Source organism: Rattus norvegicus, chromosome 4 (assembly GCF_036323735.1).
Source record: "Rattus norvegicus strain BN/NHsdMcwi chromosome 4, GRCr8, whole genome shotgun sequence".
Classification (NCBI taxonomy): domain Eukaryota; kingdom Metazoa; phylum Chordata; class Mammalia; order Rodentia; family Muridae; genus Rattus; species Rattus norvegicus.
Window position 1 is genome coordinate 78,133,778 of NC_086022.1, and position 21,039 is coordinate 78,154,816.

The window sequence follows — 21,039 nt, forward strand, 5'->3', positions numbered from 1 at the left end:
AGCCTACTACAACTTTTCTACCACCCCAAAGTTTCTAAGTTGTGTCAGATGATTTTATTTTAGCAGCGGAACTGGTTGGAGGAACCAGCAGTGGCCATACTCATTACTACCCGACATCCTGGTGTGTCAGAAGCTGGAATGGCTATGTCTGTCCAGCATGAGATACTGTTCAGTCTGGACACAAACATGGCTCTAACATCAGGCAGAAATACCATGCTAGCCAGTTGTCGGGGGTGGGGGTGGGGGTGGGGAGTGAGCCTGACTTGGTGTCATCAGCAGGGAGAAATCAGAAACAAACATACTGAGAGTCACCTACTTTTAAGCTAAAAGTTGTCTGAACAAGAAAATAAAAGGCAAACAACATGGTTTGGCAAAGACTTTTAAACTTTAAATTAAAAAAAAAAAAAAAGATTCTTAAACAGAAGATCCAAAACTTACTTGTTTGAAGAAATATTAAAGCAAATAGTTAAAAAAAAGACCCAAAATGATAAAAATAGATGTATCCTCCATAAAAATCTGATCTAAACTATCAAGTCATTCATGGCTATTCAGTATCAGAGCATGAGGTGGCATTAATAAAATATAACAAAAAAGGGTCAAGATCCTGCCATTTCAGTGACGGCTTGCTTGCTTGGTGGCCAAAGCTGTCCACTACAGTGTCTGATCCCTCCACCTTCTGCACACAGCCAGGCCTTAAAGCTCTTCCTTGGTCCTGCTCCTCTTTGTGGCATGTTCATCGATAAACTTGCTCAAATGCTCCAGATCTCTGTTGCCACCCTCAAACTTAATTGGGTTCTTTTTGTCCCCACTGGGGGCAAAATAGATGGTGGGGAAGCCCTCCACCTTGTATCGGTCGTTGGTGATGTCATTGGCAGTAGCATCCATCTTGGCGATGACCAAGTCCTTCTGGCCCTTGTACTTCTTGCCTAGGCTGGTGTAGACAGGCTCCAGCTGCTTGCAGTGCCCACACCACGGTGCATAGAATTCAATGAGGACGTCCTTTTTGGGGTCCATCACAATGGCATCAAAGGTCTTCCCCACTACCACCCTGACTGGTCCCTTGTTGTTCTTGGGAACTGGCTGTGATTTGATAACTGGCTTTAGTTTTCCTGCCAAACACAAAGAGAGGAGGAGACGTCAGTACACACCACACCATGGATCCTGCTACTCTGTAAGAACAAGGCACAGAGGTGATTTGAATTACTGGCTACCAGAAGTTATTAGTCCCACTCACGGTGGGGAATTAGTCCCTGTAAAACTGGAGAGATGGCTCAGCGATTAAGAGCACCCGACTACTCTTCCAGAGGTCCTGAGTTCAATTCCCAGCAACCACATGGTGGCTCACAACCATCTGTAAAGAGATCTGATGCCCTCTTCTGGTGTATCTGAAGACAGCTACAGTGTACTTATATATAATAAATAAACAAATCTTAAAAAAAAAAAAAAAAAACCTTCCCCAACAATGGGCAATATTCTATAATAAAACTATCTTCTATTCTCCCAGTCCCTACAAAGTCCAGTCTAACAGAGACACTGACCGATGCAGGAGAGCTACTGAGAGCTCTAGGACTGAGTCCAAAAACCCTGTGGGGAAAACATCAACTTTGTGATGCCAAAATTGAATACCCAAAATGGATAAGGGCTGTGGTATACTACCAAGTGGCCAGCAATGAGAATTAGGTGCTTTGCTCAGCCAGAACAATAAAGACCTGGAATCCCATAGCAAGTGTTCCTTGTGTTCAAAAGCTTGTTACAAAGAACTCTGAAAAGTTTCCAAGTCATACTTGCCCCTTTTCCTAAAAATAAAAGCAAAACCTATTAACTAAACCAAAAACAAATGAAAGGAATCATGAGGCACAGTGACACATAACTACAATGACAGCACTTTAGAGCTCAAGGCAGAAAAATCACAAGTTTGAGGCCAACAAAAGATACAGTGAGGCCCTGTCTCAAAAAGCAAAAACGATCAAAGAACAGAGAATCTGTCTTCATTCTCCCAAGCCTGAGGGAAAGGAGAGGGAAAACCTAGAGTGAGACTCCTGAGTACAAGTGGTGGGCAACAGAGAGGCTCTAAGTCAAGTTCTGAAGTCAGAGGCTTTAGCTGTACCCGACTCTGCATTATCGGGGATGGATCTGAAGGTGCCTCCTGGAATCCTCGTCTCACCATAGGCTGATGCTACTGAACGAGCCCTCATCTGGCTTTTGCTTTCAAAGCAAATACTAGAAGACTTGCCAAAACAAGGAAAAACTATCCTCCCAAATGTTCAAAATAACATTTAAATTGTCTCAGTTCCTCAGAGTTTGGGGGGGCATATTGGTCCTTCTTCAGGTTAAGTCAGAGAATGAGTTAGAGAGGACTTAGGAGTGGGAGGGGAGTAACAGGGACCTACTGCGCCTTTTCTGTAGGCTATGGAGAGATTAGGTGTCTCGGTGTCTTCCTCTATTGTGTGCAACCTTCTTTTTTAATCATTCATTCTTGACAAAGAGTTCTTTGCTGGCTTGGAAGTTCCAGGAAGTCACCTGTCTTTGTGATACAGACATGTGTGGCCCCAACTTACCTTTTTTGAAAGCCATGACAAATTCTCGGAGAGCATCTGAATCAAACTCCTCTGGCTCCATGGCAAACTTCTTCCCACTCTCATCTAGGATGGCTGCATTGACGTCCTCTCCACTCTCACTCAGTCCCAGGTCCTTCACCTCTGTGGCATAGTCTTCTTCATCAGCAATGGCGAATGTGTACTCAGGGAAGTCCTTGGCCACCTCTAGGACTTTGTTACGCCAAAACTGAGTAGCTGAAACAGACACAGGCTGAGGGCTAAGTGGCTGGGCAGAGTAACTTTCGTGCCCTGGACTGTGAGACTCAAGATTCTGACACTAATGTTCTCTGACAAGACCCAGAGGGACCTCAACTGGACAGAAAAGGATTTCTGGTATTGTGATACTGTGTGAGCAGGTGGCTTAAGGAAAGAAATCCAACTAAGTCCCAGCAGAGCTGGGTGCTGGCAACCCAGCTCTGTCTGAAGAGAGAAGCTAGTTCAGCATCAGATCTGCTATATCATCTCTAAGACAGTTCTAGACTCTTTTTAACCATCTATTTTCTTCATTGTTTATTTTGCTTTCATTTTTATTATACTATAAGTAATATAAATATGCTATTTATATTATACACTATAAGAGTACACGTGTGGAGATCAGGGAACAATTTGTAGGAGCTGGTTCTCAGTCTACCATGTAGGTCCTGGGGATTGACCTCTGGCCCTGAGGATTGGCCATGTTTTCACCTGTTGAGCAACTCTCTAACCCTAGTTTTGACTCTTAACTCCCCTTTTGCTAAATCAGGAAGGAAAAAGCGTACTATACAATTCAGAACTCAAAATCTTATGCTATAGGCAAAAATATGCCCACTGACTTTAAGAGCCCTAGAGCAAGATTTCTAAAAGTGATAGCCCCCACCCTAGAAAGGCATTGAGGGTCTCTCACCAGTTCTGTAATCAAAGCTGAAGTCCACACTGTAGTATACAACCACCAGGGGGCGCTTGCTGTACCGCTTAGCATCGTTAGAAGTCTTCCTGTGGCCCACTAGGGGCAAGGCATGTTTCACCACATAGTCCTTAATGGCTGATGCCTCTGTGGAGCCCTGTTTCAAAGAGGGCATAGATGAGAGCAAGCACAATGAAAAGGCGCTTTAGCTAACATGCCTTCAGCGTCACTGTCAGGCACAGGTGTTTGTTTTGAAATGTTCAGGAGGGCCAGGTGAGCTCACTTGCCCCCCAGCCAACACACCTTCTTCTGACTGGAACTCCAAAGCCCAATGAGAAAAAACTGCAGGGTCTTAGACAGTAATCACACATGGACTGACAGCAGGTCTTTCTACATTCAGATAAGGAGCTCCACAGGAGCCCTGAAATCTATTTTACAGAGGTCAAGGTGAGATAAAACTCCAGCTAAAAAGTGGCCAGGCAAACCTCTGCAGCTGGCCACAAGAAGCCACACCTTTAATCCTCAGATTGTACTAGAGAGCAGCGAAGCCTCACATTACAATTTAGAGCCAGACAAAGCTACACGGTTGGCAAACTGCTCAACCACCGAGACCACCTCTTTTCCCTGGGGCTTAGCACACTGGTGTTTCAGACACAAACAGCTATACTTAACTAGGCTCAACACTGAACTCCTTTAATGATGGCTCATACGGTTCTTCCGGTGAGATGTTTTATCAGTGTCAAAGGAACCCAAGCTTACATGGCACCTAAAATATGTGTCAGAGTGACAGTTTCTAAGGGGACACAACTCAAGTTTTGGAGACTGGAGGTCCCTAGGGCTCACACTTAAGACTAAATCAACTCCTTTCCAGATACTGTCTCACAACCACCAATGTAGGTACAGCCACTGTATAGCTGAAGAAACTTGCACAAGCTTATTAACCTGCTTTCTCAGAGTTCTACACTTGTCACACAGCAGAGACAACACAATGAGCCCAGGGTCCCTGTATAGATGGGGAAGTCAGGGAGCCGATGGCAAAGCAACCAGGAAGCTGCAACAAGGCATAAGTTTTAGATCCAGGTGGTGAAGGACCAAATGACGTCTTTTGTCTTTTTTTTTTTTTTTTTCCAGAGCTGAGGATTGAACCCAGGGCCTTGATGCTTGCTAAGCAAGCGCTCTACCACTGAGCTAAATTCCCAACCCCCCAAATGAAGTCTTTAATCACATCCCCATCACCTGAGACAGGGTTCACTCAGGAAGCAAAACCAAGAGCAGGGAAGCAGCAATGGGCTGCAAACTACACGGAACTTAACCTTGTAACCTTTCTGGGCTAAGCATCCCTTTAAGAATGTGCTGAACTGCTAGGAGCAGTGTGGTCTCCAGGCCCTGCATTTCAGAGGCAGAGGAATCTCTGTGAATTTGAGGCCAGCCTGTTCTATACAGTGAGTTCCAGAAAAGCCAGATACACATATTGAGACTATTTTGAGAAAAATTTTAAAAGATAACATACCAAGGTACTCCTGGCAAGCCTCTGGGGATAAACTACTATCCTATCCTTATGTCTCCTTCAATGCCTGCCCTTAGATCTATATTAAAATCTTTCCTTTTAAAATAAAATTTCAACTTCACCTCAAAATCCCAAAAACCAACCAACCAACCAACCAGCGACCTGGGCCCTATCCTGGGAGCACAAACATATGAGAGTAGTGTGTGACCATGAGGGTCTACAGTCTTGCACAGGAAAGAAACCAATGGGTCTGCAGACCATGCCAGGAATGAGAAGGATAAGGACCAAATACACTGTGATCTTTCTGAGGTTGTGTGGTGCTTTGAGGAAGAAGTGCCCCCATGGGCTCATGTATTTGAACGCTTGGCCACCAGGGAGTGACACTACTTGAGAGGGATTAGTCCTGGCCTTGTAGGAGGAGGAAGTTTATCACTGCGGCTTTGGGGTTTCAAAAGCTCAAGCCAGGCCTAGTGTCTGATTTTGTCTGTGGTCTTTGGATACAGATGTAGAACTCTAAGCTTCTTCTCCAGCACACCTGCATGCTGCCATGCTTCCTGCAAAGATGAAAATGGACTAAACCTCTGAAACTATAAGCCAGCCCCAATTTTAGAGCTGCCTTGGTTGTGGTGTCTCTTCAAGCAACAGAACACTGACCAAGACAGAAGTTCATAGCTGCCCACGTGGTGTTGACTGCTTCCCTTCCCCCAATTCTTTCTTTCCTCTCAGTGTTTTGCCACTGGGAGTGTTACTGCTGCTCAGGGGAGGCAGACTGCAGTTCATGATGCAGCCTCCAGGTGTCATTCTCTGAACCAGAAGAGATAACTTCTGAGGAGCTCTGGTCCTCCAGCTGGGGGGGCAAAAGGTTCCTTGGAGTTCCAATCTGGCTGGAACAGCCAAAGTGTTATAGCTCTCAGGTAGCAGGAGCCTTCTCCCACTACCAAAGCAGCACTAATGCAGCAGTGGCAGCCCACAGCAAGCAGCAGCAAGAAACAGAACCACCACTAGAGCTGCCTGCAGGAAGCAAGCAGCCAGCTGGAGTGGCAGCTGCAAGCAGGGTATGTGGGGGTGGAAAGGCACCAGCCCAGCCTGCTAGGTCAGTCCAAAACCTAGAGATGAATGCTTCGCCAGGAGACAAAACTCTAACCCAGAGTGTTACAGTTCAATAAAAACAGCCACTCTCAGACAATTCTTGGTGAAGTAACTCATGTACTTTATTCCATATGGATAGGGACCTTATAAATATTTTGGGAGAAGGGTGTGATCCAGGGGTAAATGCTTACCATTGGCTCAGCGTGAGATGTTAGGGATGCTCTATTTGTATGGGGAAGGACTCCAAGTGTTGTCATGGCTTCTCAATGGTTATGTGTTCTAGGACAAGTAGAGCTTGACAGGGAGCTAGCCCCATGCCTACCGTTCTCAATTCTGACATTTCCCAGGATTTTGGCCTTGCTCAATCTTACTAGTTCTTCTGTCTGGTGGCATGGTCCAGTTGCCCCAGAGGGTCTCATAAAAATCCAGAGCTCAAACACCAGGAGTCTCAGCACAATGGGACCAGCATCATTAGAGAAAACTACAACACACCTACTCACTGATTGGTTTCCTATCCTCTACCCTGAAGCTTACAAGTGGGGTGAGAAGAAAAGGCTGGGAAAGATGGGGTGAATGGAAAGGAGTGGAACTCTTCTAGAATTAGAATAAGAACCTTGGCCTTTTTGGATGAGGTGTATCACTGGGATGGGTTTTAAGACTATGAAAGCCAGGCCCAGTTTCTCTGCCTCTGGATGAAGATTTACCTCTCATCACCTGCTCTGATGTTTGCTGCCTCTCACCATGCTCCCTGCCAGGATGATAATGGACTAAACCTCTGAACCACAAGCAGGCCTCCAGTTAAGTACTTTCCTTTTTCAGAGTTTGGTGTCTCTTCACAGCAATACGAACAGTGACTAAGACAGGTAAGCCACACCCAGTAGGCAGAGAAAATTCTCCACAGTTCAAAGTCCAGATGCTGTGCAGGTCGAATGTCAGAACCTGGCATGGTACAAGTGCTTCCAACCTCTGACGAGCCCTCACTCACCTGAACATCCATCACATGCATCCTGGGCTCATACTTGGACTGGAACTTCTCAGGCTGCATCAGCACCAGTTTCCCCAGGGAGACTTTCAGGAACTTAGCTATTTCAGTGCTGAAAGTGTGGTGAAATTTGTAATCTTCTCTCAGGGTGTTAGCTGACAAATTAACAAAATATATTAAATCGATTAAATAAGTTTTATGATCCTCATTGGTCAAGCAAGTGCCTGAAGTGTAAATTCTGAATGGACAGTATGCAGCTCCTAAGCACACAAAGGAACCAGTTATAAAGTTCAGCACGAAGGCAGTGTCTAAGTGTCCATCTCTCAGAGAACATGCAGGTAGCACATACTCTTAGGACCTTACCCAGAGGTTCTGAGCTCTCCTCCTGAGATTAAGAATTCTGCATTTAGCTAAAGCCCTGGTGTACTGGCTGGTTTTGTTATTCAACTTGACACAAACTGGAGTTATCACAGAGAAAGGAGCCACCCTTGAGGAAATGCCTTTATGAGATCCAGCTGTAAGGTATTTTCTCAATTAGTGATCAAGTAGGGAGGGCCCAGCCCATTGTGGGTGGTGCCATCTCTGGGCTGGTAGGCCTGGGTTCTACAAGAGAGCAAGCTAAGCAAACCAGGGGAAGCAAGCCAGTCAGTTAATATCCCTCCATGGCCTTTGCATCAGCTCCTGCTTCCTGACCTGTGTGAGTTCCAGCCCTGACTTCCTTTGGTGATGAACAGCAATGTGGAAGTGTAAGCTGAATAAACCCTTTCCCCCCCAACTTGTTTCTTGGTCCTGATGATTAAGACACCTGGCTAGGCTGGACTTTCCCTGGGCAAATATTTCTTGATTAATCAAGAACAGATGGTAGTTAACTAACCAGTGAAGACCAAAAAAACATGAATTAAACTGAGCTCTAAAGTTTTGACAAAACACCAGACTGAGCTATGTGTAGCTCTTATCTCTAATCCCAGCATCTGGGAAGCAGCGGTAGGCAGATCTCTGTGAGCTTGAGGCTAGTCTGGTCTACACTGTACAACCAGGGCTACATAGAGAGGTCCTGTCTCAAAGCAAACAAGTCAGCAGCTTGAATTGAAAGCATGCACAACCATTGCTATGCCACAGAGAGATCAGCACAAGGTGACAAGTGACACGCTGAAAGGGCACTTAGTGATGAAGTAGACTACACTAGTGCTGTGTGAAGGGGGCAATGAGGAAAAGGTGGTTAAGGAAGATCCTAAGACTCACAAACACTGGCCTGATGGAGTCAGTCTGTGACCAGACTGAGAAACTAGCAAGAGCCAGGACCTTTTTCAGGCCCAAGTCAGAGGTGTTGTTCCAAGGTCTGAGCTGTTCTTTCCAGGAGAGGAGGAAGGCAAACAACTTGAATTAATGTGATTGTGAGATGGGGGAGTCGGCACAGTTGGTCTCACATTTAGCATGTGATTATACACTCCACCAACTATGCTGGCCACAGGGACCTGCCCAACAGCCCAACCAGGGCTGGAGAGCTTATGCCCTCACGTACTCACTCCCTTGGTTCTTCCATCAAGCATTTGCTACACCAATGCACTCTTAAGAGCTCTTGCTGTTTTTGTGTGCTACACTTTGAGTCCAGGACCTCAAGTACACTAAACAAAAACTCAACTATTATGCTAATTTTATGCAAAAACAGCCGACTTCCCCAAAGCCTCAGGAGTCTGGCAGGGCCATACTCACCAGCATCCTGATACTGCAAGTAGCCTGGGTCACCGACTCCCTGAAAGACTCCAAGGATGACTACATCATCTCCATCCTTCAGAAACTCCTGGACCTGCTTCAGGGTCAGAATCTCCTTGGAAGGAGGTCCAGACTGCTCAACCATGTAGTCAACAATTCCTAGGAGCAGAGCACATGTCTGAGGGAGGTCCTTGAAGCTGACCACATCCTCCAGCTCCCAGCTGTACAAAGGACATTCCCTTTCCACACACTGTGAGAAAGGCAGCAGCCATACCATATTTCTCTCGTGGACCATTGTAGTCAAAAGGCCTTCCTTTGCGGAATATTTTCAAAGTGGGGTAGCCAGAGACATCAAACCTCTTAGCCAGGTCTGTCTGTTCGGTGGCATCAACTTTGGCTAAGGGAATTGGGGGAGAGCGCTTGCTGAGCTCCTTGGCAGCCTTCTCATACTCAGGGGCAAGTTTCTTGCAGTGTCCGCACCTGCCAAAAGGAAGTCAATTCCATCAGGCATCTGTCCCACATGAATTCATTTATTAGCTAAACGAGGTACAGAAACCAATCCCACAGTCCCAAGGAACTCAGTTACATCCACCGAATCTTGGAATGTCTCCTCGGTGAGAATGATGAGACAGGCCCCACAGACATGCTAAATTGTTAGAGCATGAGATTCCTGTCATTGCCATTCACATCCTAGAGGCCTGTGTGTGTAGACAGGAGCAAAACACACTGTGGTAGAAAGACAAGGACAAAAGCAAGAGAGCCAATATCCTAAAAAGGGAGAAGATTTAGGACCTGGGGGCTGTCAAAAATATAAATCAGGAATGGCTTCATTGAGGAGGTGACAGCTAATGCTATTTTGGCCTTTATCTCACATTAAGTATAGACACGGTAACAGGTTAGCTGAGAGGTAACAATGTGAATGACACAGAGACTTAGAGTGTAACAAATTCTTAGTCTTCAAACCAACCAGAGCAGGAGATGAACAAGAGCAAGAGGCACTTGCAATTAAGATCATGATTGACACAGACTGTCAAGGGGCCAGAGCAGCAGAAGAGCACATGCCTATCTGACTGGCACCCAGGTTTATTTAACCTTTGGCAGCACACACACCACCATGCAAAATATTAATTAGTTAATTAATTCCACAATCTATACCATGAGACCCTGATAACTTGTATCTGCTCTTAGGTTCTCAGGTCCCCCTAGTTAACATAAAAACTGTCTTCTCCACATCCTTGGGAAACTCAATTAATTAAAGGGTACAACATGTAAACTATCTGCAAGTAAAGGATAACTCTCTTCTTAGGTACCACGAGCATAGGAGGTGCTTAATGAGCCTGCTAGGTGCACAGTTTGCTACACAGAGCTCCTGAGTGGTCATTGTGGAGACTGGAATGAAATGTCCCGTCTCCCATTTGAATGCTTGGTCCCTTTTTGGTGATGCTGCTTGGAGAAGCTTAGAGGCTCTAACCTTGTAGGAGGAAGTATGTCACTAGAAGTGGGCTTTCAGAGTTAAAAAGATTCCCACCATTTTCTACTTTGTCCTCTCTGCTTCGCTCTTGTGGGCCTCAGCTTCCTACCTCTGCTGCCAGGCTGTCCGCTGCCTTCATATGGACTCTTATCTCTCTGGAACCATAAGGCCACACACTCTCCTTCTTTTATGCGCTGCCTCTGTTATGGTCTTTCCTCACAGCAAATAATAGGAACAGTCATAAACCAGAATGGTGACCCACTAGTACAATGTCATGTCCCACCTACAATGTCAGGCCCCCTCTATAGCAATGTAAGGACTGGCATCTCTTCAGCACTGGAGCTGGGTTACGAAGGTGCCAATGGCTTGTCTGCTCCCCCAGGGCACTACATTATTTCCTTCCTTCTCCTCCATTTTTTTTTTTTTTTTTTGGCCACCCCTTTGTGTTGTCATTGCATCTGTATACCCAATAAGGAATAGATATAGTGGTTTTTGCTGCAGAATCCAGAAAGCCACAAGTTTGGGTTCACACAGGCCCTGCCCAGAGCCAGGGCAGACTAGCCCCTTGCTATGCATCAGCCACAGCCTCTGCCTGCTGATTCTAAGACAGCAAACTTCTTTCCCTTGCTGACACTCTGGGGCCTCATCCATGCAGACACCTGCGGGCACTCTTATTTTATTTATGCATTTATTTTTGATTTTTTGAGACAAGGGTTCGCTGTGTAATCCTGTCTTTCCTGGAACTCTCTGGAACCATAAGGCCACACAAATTCTATAGTGCAGGCTGGCCTCAAACTCCCAGAGAGCCATCTGCTTCTACCTCCCAAGTCCTTGGATTAAAGGCTTGCCCCACCACCCTTTAGCCCAGTGTTCATAGCCACAATTCATAATATAGACTTTATTCTAGTCTAAGTGACCCATGCAAACAAATGCTAAGTCTGCTCAAAAATCAAAGCCCCTGGCTAAGGAATGAAGAATTTACCAAGATGGTGCCACAGATTATTTCCTGGGAAGTCCAGAGGCTCTCAGAGTTATAGTCATCTCCCTACAAGTATTTTTCCATTCAGGTAACACATGCCTGAAATTCCAGGACCCAGGAGGTCGAAGCAGGAGAACTGCTCCAAGTTTTTAGGCCTATCTAGGCTATATAGCAAGGCCATCTTAAGAAACCAAAAAACAAGCTTACAAGATGGTTCAGCAGGTAAAAGTACTTGTCGTGCAAGGCTGACAACTTGAGTTCAATTCTCCAGAATAAAAGTGGGAAGAGAGCAAGTATTCCGCAAAGCTCTTCTCCTACTGCCACACACACTAATGAAGTTTAAAGTAAGGACTTGCTTCCTTCCATATGCATTCCTCCTGTGATTTCCCTTATAGTCCCAGACTGCTGCCTCAACCTTGCTTTGCATTAACCTTGCTGGCTGTGCACTGCAACCTTTCACCAGTGCTTAGCAGAGTTCTGGACACTCAGTATCATAATTTCATGAAGCTGACTGTCAACATACCATGGGGCATAGAACTCCACCAAAATGATGTCTGCATTATTTACAACATCGTCAAAGTTCTCTTTAGTCAATGTAAGAGTGACTTCAGGTGGAGGTGTCCAATCAGGCTGGGAAACTTCTCTGACTTTGGCAACAATTTCTAAAAAAAATAAAACAACAGAAAACCATGAGACTGAATGGATGACCAGGATGTCCTCTGAGCACCTGCTCCAGTGCTTGCTGCCTCTCACTGTGCTCCCAACCATGCTGATGGAATAAACCTCTGAAACCCTGAGCAAAGTCAAGTACCAATTAAATGTCTTTTCTAAGAGTCCCCATGGTCACTGTGTCTCCTCACAGGATCAGAACAGTAACTACACAGATACATATTAGTCAACCCCGCAGCATGTATAAACTATTTACAAGCTTAATCACATACATATTAGCACCAGGTCACAGGCATCGTGAAATGTGGGCAAAAATCTAGAAAATTTCAAACAGCAGAAGCTCCTACTGCTTGGCCTGCAGCAGAATCACCTGGGAATTGCGCCTAGGGACTGGGAAGATGGCTCAGTGGGAAGTGTACCTAGGGGCCGGTAGGATGGCTCAGTGGCTTGAGGCTCTTGTCACCAAGCCTGAACACCTGAGATCAATCCTCAGGACCCATATGGCAGGAAAACCAACCCCTGCAAGTTGTCCTTGGTCTTCATAGATACACTGTAGCATGCCCATAATCACCATACATGCAGATTAAAAAATGTAATAGTTTTTCATTCAGAAATGGAGTCAATAACTGGAGCAGAAAATAATACATTTTTAAAAATAGAGACTAGCCAGGCTAATGGCACACATCTTTAATCCCAGCACTCAGGAAGCAGAGGCATGGGGATCTCTATGAGATCGAGGCCAGCCTGGTCTAGAAAGCGAATCCCAGGACAGCCAGGGTTACACAGTGTGACCTTGTCTCAAAAATAAAAAATAAACAAAAATAGTTAATATAAATAAATAAATAGACAGATATATCTGGGCCAAAGCTCCAGAGGTAGCGTAAGGGTAGCATATTTACGTATCATGTGAGTTACTCTGGTTTGATCCCCAGCAGAAGAAATAAATAAAAATAAAAAATAAGTGGTTCTTAGGACAACGACTGTAAACTGTCCTTTTTACTACAGATATCACCAAGAACCAAGGAGACTGCACCCACACACAGAGGCCCTGAGCCAGTTTACCAGGAAACAACCATTATGAAAATCACTGGGGAAGGAATGAATGGGATGGCCAAGGGGATGGAGGGGCCCACTCTAGCACATGCAGCTCTAAAGGTTTCAAAGCAGGCTAGAAAGCCTGGTATCAAAGCTGGCTGCCTATTATTTTTTTCCTTCCTTTATATTTTTTCAAGTATGGATGCGTATTCAAAAGAGGGTCAGCTCACATCCTAGAGCAGTGGTGTTCCTTAGGTACCATTCCCCAGCAGCTCACATCCTGGAGCTCACCTTCCTGGGTCCTGGAGCCGTCATAGTCAACAGCCTGTCCCTTCTTCAGGATCTTGATGGTGGGGTAGCCACTCACATCGAATTTGCTGGCCAACATGGATGCTGAGGTCGCGTCAATCTTTGCAACAGCAATGGGAGGATCATTATCCTTCAAAGTACTGGCAATTTTCTCATATTCTGGAGCAAATTGCTTGCAGTGTCCACACCTGAGAAATTTAAGAAGAAAAAGAATTACCTACATCCAAAGAGACTGAAATCCAAGCAAGTCATTCAAAAAACAGAGGCTTTATTGGAACGACTTGTAGTTTAGATACCATACACACAACAAATTGCTTTTGCAATAAAAAAAGACGTAAAATAGCTGATATATAAAATACAAATAAAACTTCAAAACTGCTAAAAGGATCACTTACCTTCTAGAAAGTAATGATTTTAAATCACATACTAAATAAATAATGTGAGATCACCTCAGAAGTGAAACAGAGAGTGCACAGAAGGAAAAGAACAGAAGGAAGGGACTATGAAATGCAAAACAGCACAAGAGAAGCGGGAGGAATTTAACAGTTCCCATGCACGAAAGCATGAAGGGTAAAACAGGAAAAGAGCTCTGTAGAAAAGAACAAAAACAAGATGACAACATAACCCCTTGGCCAGCAGCCTGCACCTGGAGCTGCCTCTGCCAGCCTGTTCAGAAACTCACTACTATTCTATGATGAGTGCTGATGGGAGGCTACCCAATGCTAGTCTCCAGTTCCCAACACCTCGACATCAAGGTGAAGTTCTAGATCTGGTGAGATGGCATGGCAGGTAAGTCACTTGCCACCAAGACTGAAGATCCCAGTTCTAGACCCTGGACCCACAATGGTTGGAAACATGACTTCTGCACGTTGTCCTTACTTCTACAAGCATGCTATAGCACACGCACAAAATAAAATAAAAAAATCAAACAAAAAAGTAATAATAAAATACAGAACTGTCGAGCTGCAAGAGCTCGTGCTTACCACGGTGCATAGAACTCCAGGAGCACTGTATCTTTGTCAGCCACAAAGTTATCGAAGTTTTCATCGTTTAGGACCCAAACACCATTTTCTTCCTTAACTTCCAAGTCATCTTCATCTTCTTCATCTTCCTCCTCGTCGTCGTCATCCTCAATGGGATTTTCTGAATCTGAAGCATCTGACCAGAAAATACCCACGCTGGTTAGGAAACTCAGGACTTTCTCCTTTACAACTATGCCAAAGGCCCAAATCTTAATTAAAATAGTCGTGGTGGCTGTGTATCCTTCCTCTAGAGACCCTGCTCCACCTCTGTACACTAACCATATGGCTACTTTACATTCTGAGTAGGGACATAGATGTAGGGTCGGCATGCCATGAAATCAAAGCCCACTCTCCTGCCATTTTCCACAATCTCAATAAACCTTTCCCAGGACACTTTACTTGCCTGTCCCCTCTAAATGTGCAGATACCCAAGATTTACTCTCTGGTACATACATAAATTCTACTTCTGAAATAGCTGTTATTTCATATTCTTTAAAAAGAGCCCACAGAGCTGTTCCTTCAGGAGATGGCTGGAAGAGAAGCATGTTTTCCTTAGAAAGCCAGCCTTGAGTAATACTCTGAGAGGAAGAGACTTTGAAAAAATGGCAACTTTACAGACTCAGGGAACCATCGCGTATACCCACAAAAAAACTATACTGGGTTGGAAGCAACACACTGCCCCTCCCCACCCCGCACCCCCAGCCCCAGGATGCAGGAGTGTATTCCTGTGTTAATTTTTAATTCGTTCTTTCTAAACTGCAGATACAACAAAGCATGAGACTCTGGGGCTTCCCTGACTAGTTTCTCCGCTGCCTATCATGGCGGTCAATGGATCATGTGCAACAAGCACACTATTCCTTTCTCCCTGAAGCCAGAGTGTGTCAAAGGGCCAATTCTTTTTTCAGGAGCTCAGTCAAGAACACTGCCAGTTACTGTCTGGAACTGAGTCCACTCAAGGCCTGAAACCTGTTACCAGGATCCTGGAACCCCTGAGACTTGTGGAATGTATTAAGTAACCCAATGCTGGCTCTATAATTGTGGGTACATGGAGACTCTTCCTAGCCCTCCGTGTTTCATCCACACAGCCCCCACATTGATCTTCCACAACTCTGAAGCTCTGGGGTTGTTGGGTTAGCTTTGATCATGATTAACAGACTTGACCAACCTGCAAAATCAATATAAAAATCCTAGCTCCCTCTCACCTCTACTACTCATCTTACTCATTTTCCCCCACTCCATGACATTTCCTGCATCGTATACCCTTTCCTCAACTGAGGCCTACATTCTTCCTTTGTTAGATGTAAGAGAAATAGCTCTAATATGCCCACTTTCAGAGTAAAAACAAAGCTGGCTTGTGCTTTTCTTGCCCGTTGCTTCCTCCTTCTGGGCACCATCAAAACAGGTGTTGAGGACAGAGAGGAATTAAGGGGACAGGCTCTCAGGTATTCAGGAGGAGCAGAGAAGAGATGATGTGGGTCCCTGACTGAGTTTGACATTTGACAGTGCGAGGGCTCCATGATATGTGTTTTTTGGACAACTCCATAGGAAACAGAGAACAGCGTCCTCAACAATGTTCTGTTCACATCTTTCCAGAATGATCAGGAACCGGGGAGACGGGGAGGGTAAACATGTCGCACCAAATATAACAATCCTCTGCTCTGTGGTGCTCAGAAAACAGTGCCTGGTCTACTGACATACTTTGAAAGAACCAGAATTAAGTCATAATACACAGCTTGTGGATATTAGTGAAAGCCAATTGGCTGCTGTCCCAGGAGGCTGGTGTCCAAGCTTATTCTCTTACTCTCAAATCAGGCTGAATTCACTCTCGATCGAGACTGATAATCTATACCATATGTACTGACATTCACACCAACCAATCCTTGAGGGCCCTCAACATTTGACACTAAGTTCACCGAGCTCAATGCTGCTGGTACTTCAAGAGCTTTGCCTACTACAACCTAACAGGAAGCACCTACTGGCCAATGCCAGGACTTCACGGACCGTTACACAAGTAGCCCACTAATCATAGTGGCTTTCTAAAAGACAAACTGAATCGGTCCCACTCCCTAAGTGATCTGCTGGATGGAAGGATGCATTGCAACTTCTGCCTGGTGGCCACCACATCAGTGCATTTAGGAGGCTGGAGAAGGTAGGTAGGATTTATGGTCATCCACATTCATCCTGGCTGCAGACTATTTGTTCTAGTCAGGGACTAGAGAGAAAGCATGAAATTTTGTGCCCCCTTCAAGCTAGGGAACATGGCTAGGAGAGGAAGGGAATCTGGATAGTCCACCCAGTTACAGGAAAACTTATGTGTACCATGAAAGTAACCTAGCCTGGCGGTGGGAGGCATACCTCTCTCTAATCCTGGCACTCAGAAGGCACAGGCTGGAGGATCTCTTGAGCTCAAGGCCAAGAGATCTTGGAACAGAGTGAGTTCCAAGATAGTCAGGGCTATACAGAGAACTCTTATCTCCAAAACAAAACACCAAAAAAACAAAAACAAACAAACAAATATAAAGAAAAGAATCAGAATAAAAAAATCAAAAAACCTGAAACCATGCATGCTTGGTTATCTCAAATTAAACTTTTAAAATTTTAATGTGAGATTTTGTTTCTGAGTGTTTACCTCTAGGTTTTAAGTTTTATTTCTAAGATCTCGGGTAAGTATGTGCAAATGCGTGCAGGTTCCCAGAGGCTCCGTCCTGGAGCTACAGTTACAGGTGGTTGTGAGCTGCCTCATGTTTGTTGTTGGGAATCAAACTCAGGTCCCCTGGAGGAGCAGGAGACACTCTTTTTTTTTTTTTTTTCTGGAGCTGGGGACCGAACCCAGGGCCTTGCGCTTCCTAGGTAAGCGCTCTACCACTGAGCTAAATCCCCAGCCCCGAGACACTCTTAACCACTGAACCATTTCTCCAGCTCTTGGGGTTGTTTTTTGTTGTGATAGAGATCAAACTTAGGGTCTTGCACATTTGAGGTAACTGCTACACCACTGATTTTCATCTCTAACCACTAGTTTTTTAACCCTATCTACCTCCCCTTGATTGAACTTCACTTTTTTTTTTTTTCCTGGAGCTGGAGACCGAACCCAGGGCCTTGCGCTCTACCACTGAGCTAAATCCCCAACCCCTGAACTTCACTTTTAAGTCAAACATTCTAGCTTAGAAAGCAGATCCAAACCTTTCGAGTACCTAAAGGGATGTGATCTTTTTCAGCATAAACCAAATGAAATGTCTCATATCCATCTTCACACCCTGTCTACAACAACCCCGATGAGCACACTGCATCCCTGACCAGGCCTCACACTGGTAGTTACTTTCTGTAAGGATAGCCCCACTTCTTCATCTTCCTTGCCAAGGAGAAGCTAGTACTGGCTGGACAGAAGACAATCATCAGGCCAGCATCAAACAGTAAACAGTGAACAACAACAAAAAGAGAAAGTTAAGTAATGCTCAATCACTATAGATGACCCACCCTTTGCAGTGCTGGGGATGGAATCTGATACCTTGCACATATTGGGTAACTGATTTATCACTAAACCACATCGCCTGAGGACAGCCTGAGAGGGCTGTCTTTGGCCTAGACACTCCAGAGATTCCTGGGTTCACCAAGAACAAACTTTCCCCAGGAAAAGCACCAGTGACCCAAGGCCTTTGACATCCACTCACACAGGCCTCTGAAGAATTCACACCACCTGGCATTTGAACCCTTGCACGGAGGCAGGCAGAGCTTTTGGGTTCAAGGAAGCCTGGTCTATATGATGAGCTCCAAGCTACATAATGGACCCCTAAAATAGACTACGGTCTCACAACCAAGTTTTTTTTTTAACACGTTCTTAAAGTATACACTCAACTACACTGGTTTCATGTGCTACCCACAAAGTCTATTCTGCCATGAAAAGTAAAAAATTTGCTTAAAATGCAGAGTCTGCCTTCTTTCTGTTTCAATATATTTTGGGTCTCGATAGGAAATGAGCACTCAGTCAGCAGTCTCTTCAATTTCTACTCTTTCCTACCTGGGCAAAGACTCATAAATCAATGATCCACGTGAATCTTACTCAACCTAAGAGTATAAAGTTCACATTCCCCCTACACGCTAAACTTTAAAAATGGGGTTTATTTATATTAGACTAAACCTAGTAGGCAACAAGTTAGTGGTTAGAAGGGTAAAGGAAAGGTGTCGATCAGACCAGTTCTCTAGGAACAGTGGTTTAAATAGTACTTCCTAATTTCAAAGTTCTTATGTTTTCGATTAGAGGATTTGGAAAAAAATGGGTGCAGAAATAATGTCTAGGAATTACATATACTGTTCCTACTAGAGTACATGCATCGCCAGGCTCAACCCTCAAAACCCTGTGCAGCAACTGGCAAAGAGGCGCTGAATAAAGTGTTTGTATAAGGAATGGTAGCACCAGTTTACACAAAAGACAAAAACAAAGCCTGGGTTATTCCTACTTCTTGATATAGATGCCCAATATCTGCGACTGCCTCTACCAGGTCCTATTAGCGGCCATCCCGCCTACCCGCCTACGTCTCGTTTCTAAAACCGGTTTTAGAAAGTATTTCCTGGAGAGTATTCTTCAGGAAATTTTACTCGCCAAAGCGGCAAATCTCGAGGGTGAAGAGACCAGTTGCGAATCAGGCATTTGGCACGTCCCTCCACGTCCTAGTCTCGAGTAAAAACTCATGAGGCCCACACCCCTTGCTTGGGCACTACACTGAAACTCCAGCAAGTTCGTTGCTCCTGGGTCACTAATTCCGCAGAGGTGTGAGCGACGCACCTTGTCAGGCCCCAGCAAGGTTTGCAACCCACCAGAGCTGCTCCCACCCAGCTCCGGGCCGCCCACTCACTCACCTTCGTGCGCATCTTCGGCGCTCGCAGCAGCCAGCAGCTGTGTCAGCGCCAAGAGCAGGACCAACAGCCAAGCTTTCCGGAGCTTCATGGTAAGGTGCCGAGGGAGGCCTGCAGACACCCACCACAGCGAAGCACTCGCCGACCTCCCAAGCGACGCTGGAGCGCACCAAAACCTCCAGGAAGTTCAGCCCGGTGATTGGTTAGAGGCAAGGAAGCCGCAGGCCGTCCAATCCCCGCACGAATCAGGGCGAGAGCCGTGGCGCCCCGCCCACACCGGCCCCACCCCGCAGCCTGAGCCTTCAGCGCTGGCGCGCACCTCGGCTCTGCGTTTAAAACTCCGAGCCTTAACGTGAGGTGCCCCCTTCTGATTGGCTGCGCCGCGACCACCAATCACCGGCTGCCACTCGGTTTGCTTGGAGCGCCCAAGTCGGGAAAGGGTGCGGGGGAGAACAAAGGCAGCGAGCCCTGTACAGGGAGGCGGGGTTTGAGCTCTCCTAGAGGAAGGATTGGTTTGGAGGCCTGCTCCCTTTGGCAGGAACTTGGCAGGAAGAACACGTGTAAGAAACTCCGAAATGGTGGGCTGCAGGTGTAGGTGCTTTCTTCTGAGTCAGTCCTTGAGTGGGAAACTAAAATGGACAGAACTACTCTTTTGGAAAAAAGAGAGATCAGAGATCCTGCCTTTCCCTGTTTTTTTGGCTTCTTGGTTTTTCTGTTGGGCATATAAGAATTTGAACTTCTTACCTGGATATTAGGTTGGAAGAGGAATATGAAATAGATTAATTGATTCAGAGTTGGGTGTGCTGACTCCAAGTCTGTGGAGGCAGAGACCCATGACTTTTAGTGATATCCTGTTGTAAAAAGGGAAGAAAGAAAGAAAAAGAAGAAAAGAAAGAAAGAAAAATTAGAACTAGGACTCCACGACTAAGTCTATGACTAAGTCAGATTCTTCTCTGAACGTTGCCTTATGATTTTCTGGGGGGAAAAAAGAGAACCAATCTAGTGGTTTAGATCTAGAAACCGTTGAGTGTTTTTGGAGAAGAAACTAGGTTTGCATATCAGGAAAAAAGGCTGTGCTGGTATTAGGGTTAACACCTGTGGATTAACATCTGATAAGACATAGAAGACAAATGAGGCTAAATAAGTAAAACTCAGAGTCCTGCAGTATTTTCTTAGACATACAAGAGGAGAAAATGAGCTATATTTATGACTATTCTCCTGGGTTGTCGTTTTAGCACTATTAGGCTAGGTTCCTAGGCCAATTTGAATGTGTGTTTTCCTTTACACCAGCAGGTTTCTCTCTAGAGAAGTAGTCTATTGGGACAAAATCCTCACCATTTATATTGTCTATCTACTGGTGTATCTGTGACAATTCCAGCATGCATGTCCACAGCCAGTTCAGATGATATGTTTTGAAAACTAACAAGACCAAACAGGCACACAAACTATATGCTCTAGACTCATGAGGCATATGATCGATCCTGTCTAGTTAGACAGCAAGAGATGACTACAGTTTCTTGTATTTTCTGTAGAACTCAGTGATGGTTCTACTTTTATTACTATTATTATTCTTGATATAATTCTATTCTGTAGTCTCAGCTACTTTGGAGGCTAAAACAGATCAATTTAGCCCAGAAATTCAAAGCCAACCTGGGCAAGAGAATAATGCCTTGTCTCAAAACAAAACAAAACCAGATACACATAAATATACAACTTCTCCACACAAAACAAAAATATCTCCATTTTTTAATATTTCATTTAAGATTTATTATGTGTAAGAGTGTTTTGCCTGAATGCATGCATGTGTACCATGTGGATACACACACCTGGTGTATTCAGAGGCCAGAAGACGGCATCAAATTTTTTGGAGCTAAAATGTGGATTCTTATGAGCCAAACTTGATCCATCTCTCTAGCCCCTCATGTATATATG

General features: G+C 45.1%; 1 protein-coding gene across 1 annotated transcript; it reads right to left on the bottom strand.

Annotated features, from left to right (window-relative positions):
- Nucleotides 1-366: 366 nt before the first annotated feature.
- Nucleotides 367-19,414, bottom strand: Pdia4 (protein disulfide isomerase family A, member 4). The gene is made up of 10 exons (NM_053849.2): nucleotides 19,111-19,414; nucleotides 14,218-14,392; nucleotides 13,217-13,422; nucleotides 11,745-11,883; nucleotides 9,046-9,251; nucleotides 8,772-8,930; nucleotides 7,062-7,213; nucleotides 3,481-3,637; nucleotides 2,559-2,792; nucleotides 367-1,109 (listed from the first exon to the last, which is right to left on the bottom strand). The coding sequence occupies exons 1-10, from the start codon at nucleotides 19,196-19,198 to the stop codon at nucleotides 694-696; spliced, it is 1,932 nt and encodes a 643-aa protein (NP_446301.2). The 5' UTR covers nucleotides 19,199-19,414; the 3' UTR covers nucleotides 367-693.
- Between the last annotated feature and the right edge of the window lie 1,625 nt (nucleotides 19,415-21,039).

What these genes read in the sequence shown, in the direction of transcription:
- Pdia4 (NM_053849.2), bottom strand. Translation starts at nt 19,198, where the DNA reads ATGAAGCTCCGGAAAGCTTGGCTGTTGGTCCTGCTCTTGGCGCTGACA. An exon ending in CGCCGAAGATGCGCACGAAG is followed by an intron (nt 14,393 to 19,110) that starts GTGAGTGAGTGG and finishes TTTTCTGGTCAG; the next exon opens with ATGCTTCAGATTCAGAAAAT. An exon ending in CTTGCAGTATCAGGATGCTG is followed by an intron (nt 7,214 to 8,771) that starts GTGAGTATGGCC and finishes TTAATTTGTCAG; the next exon opens with CTAACACCCTGAGAGAAGAT.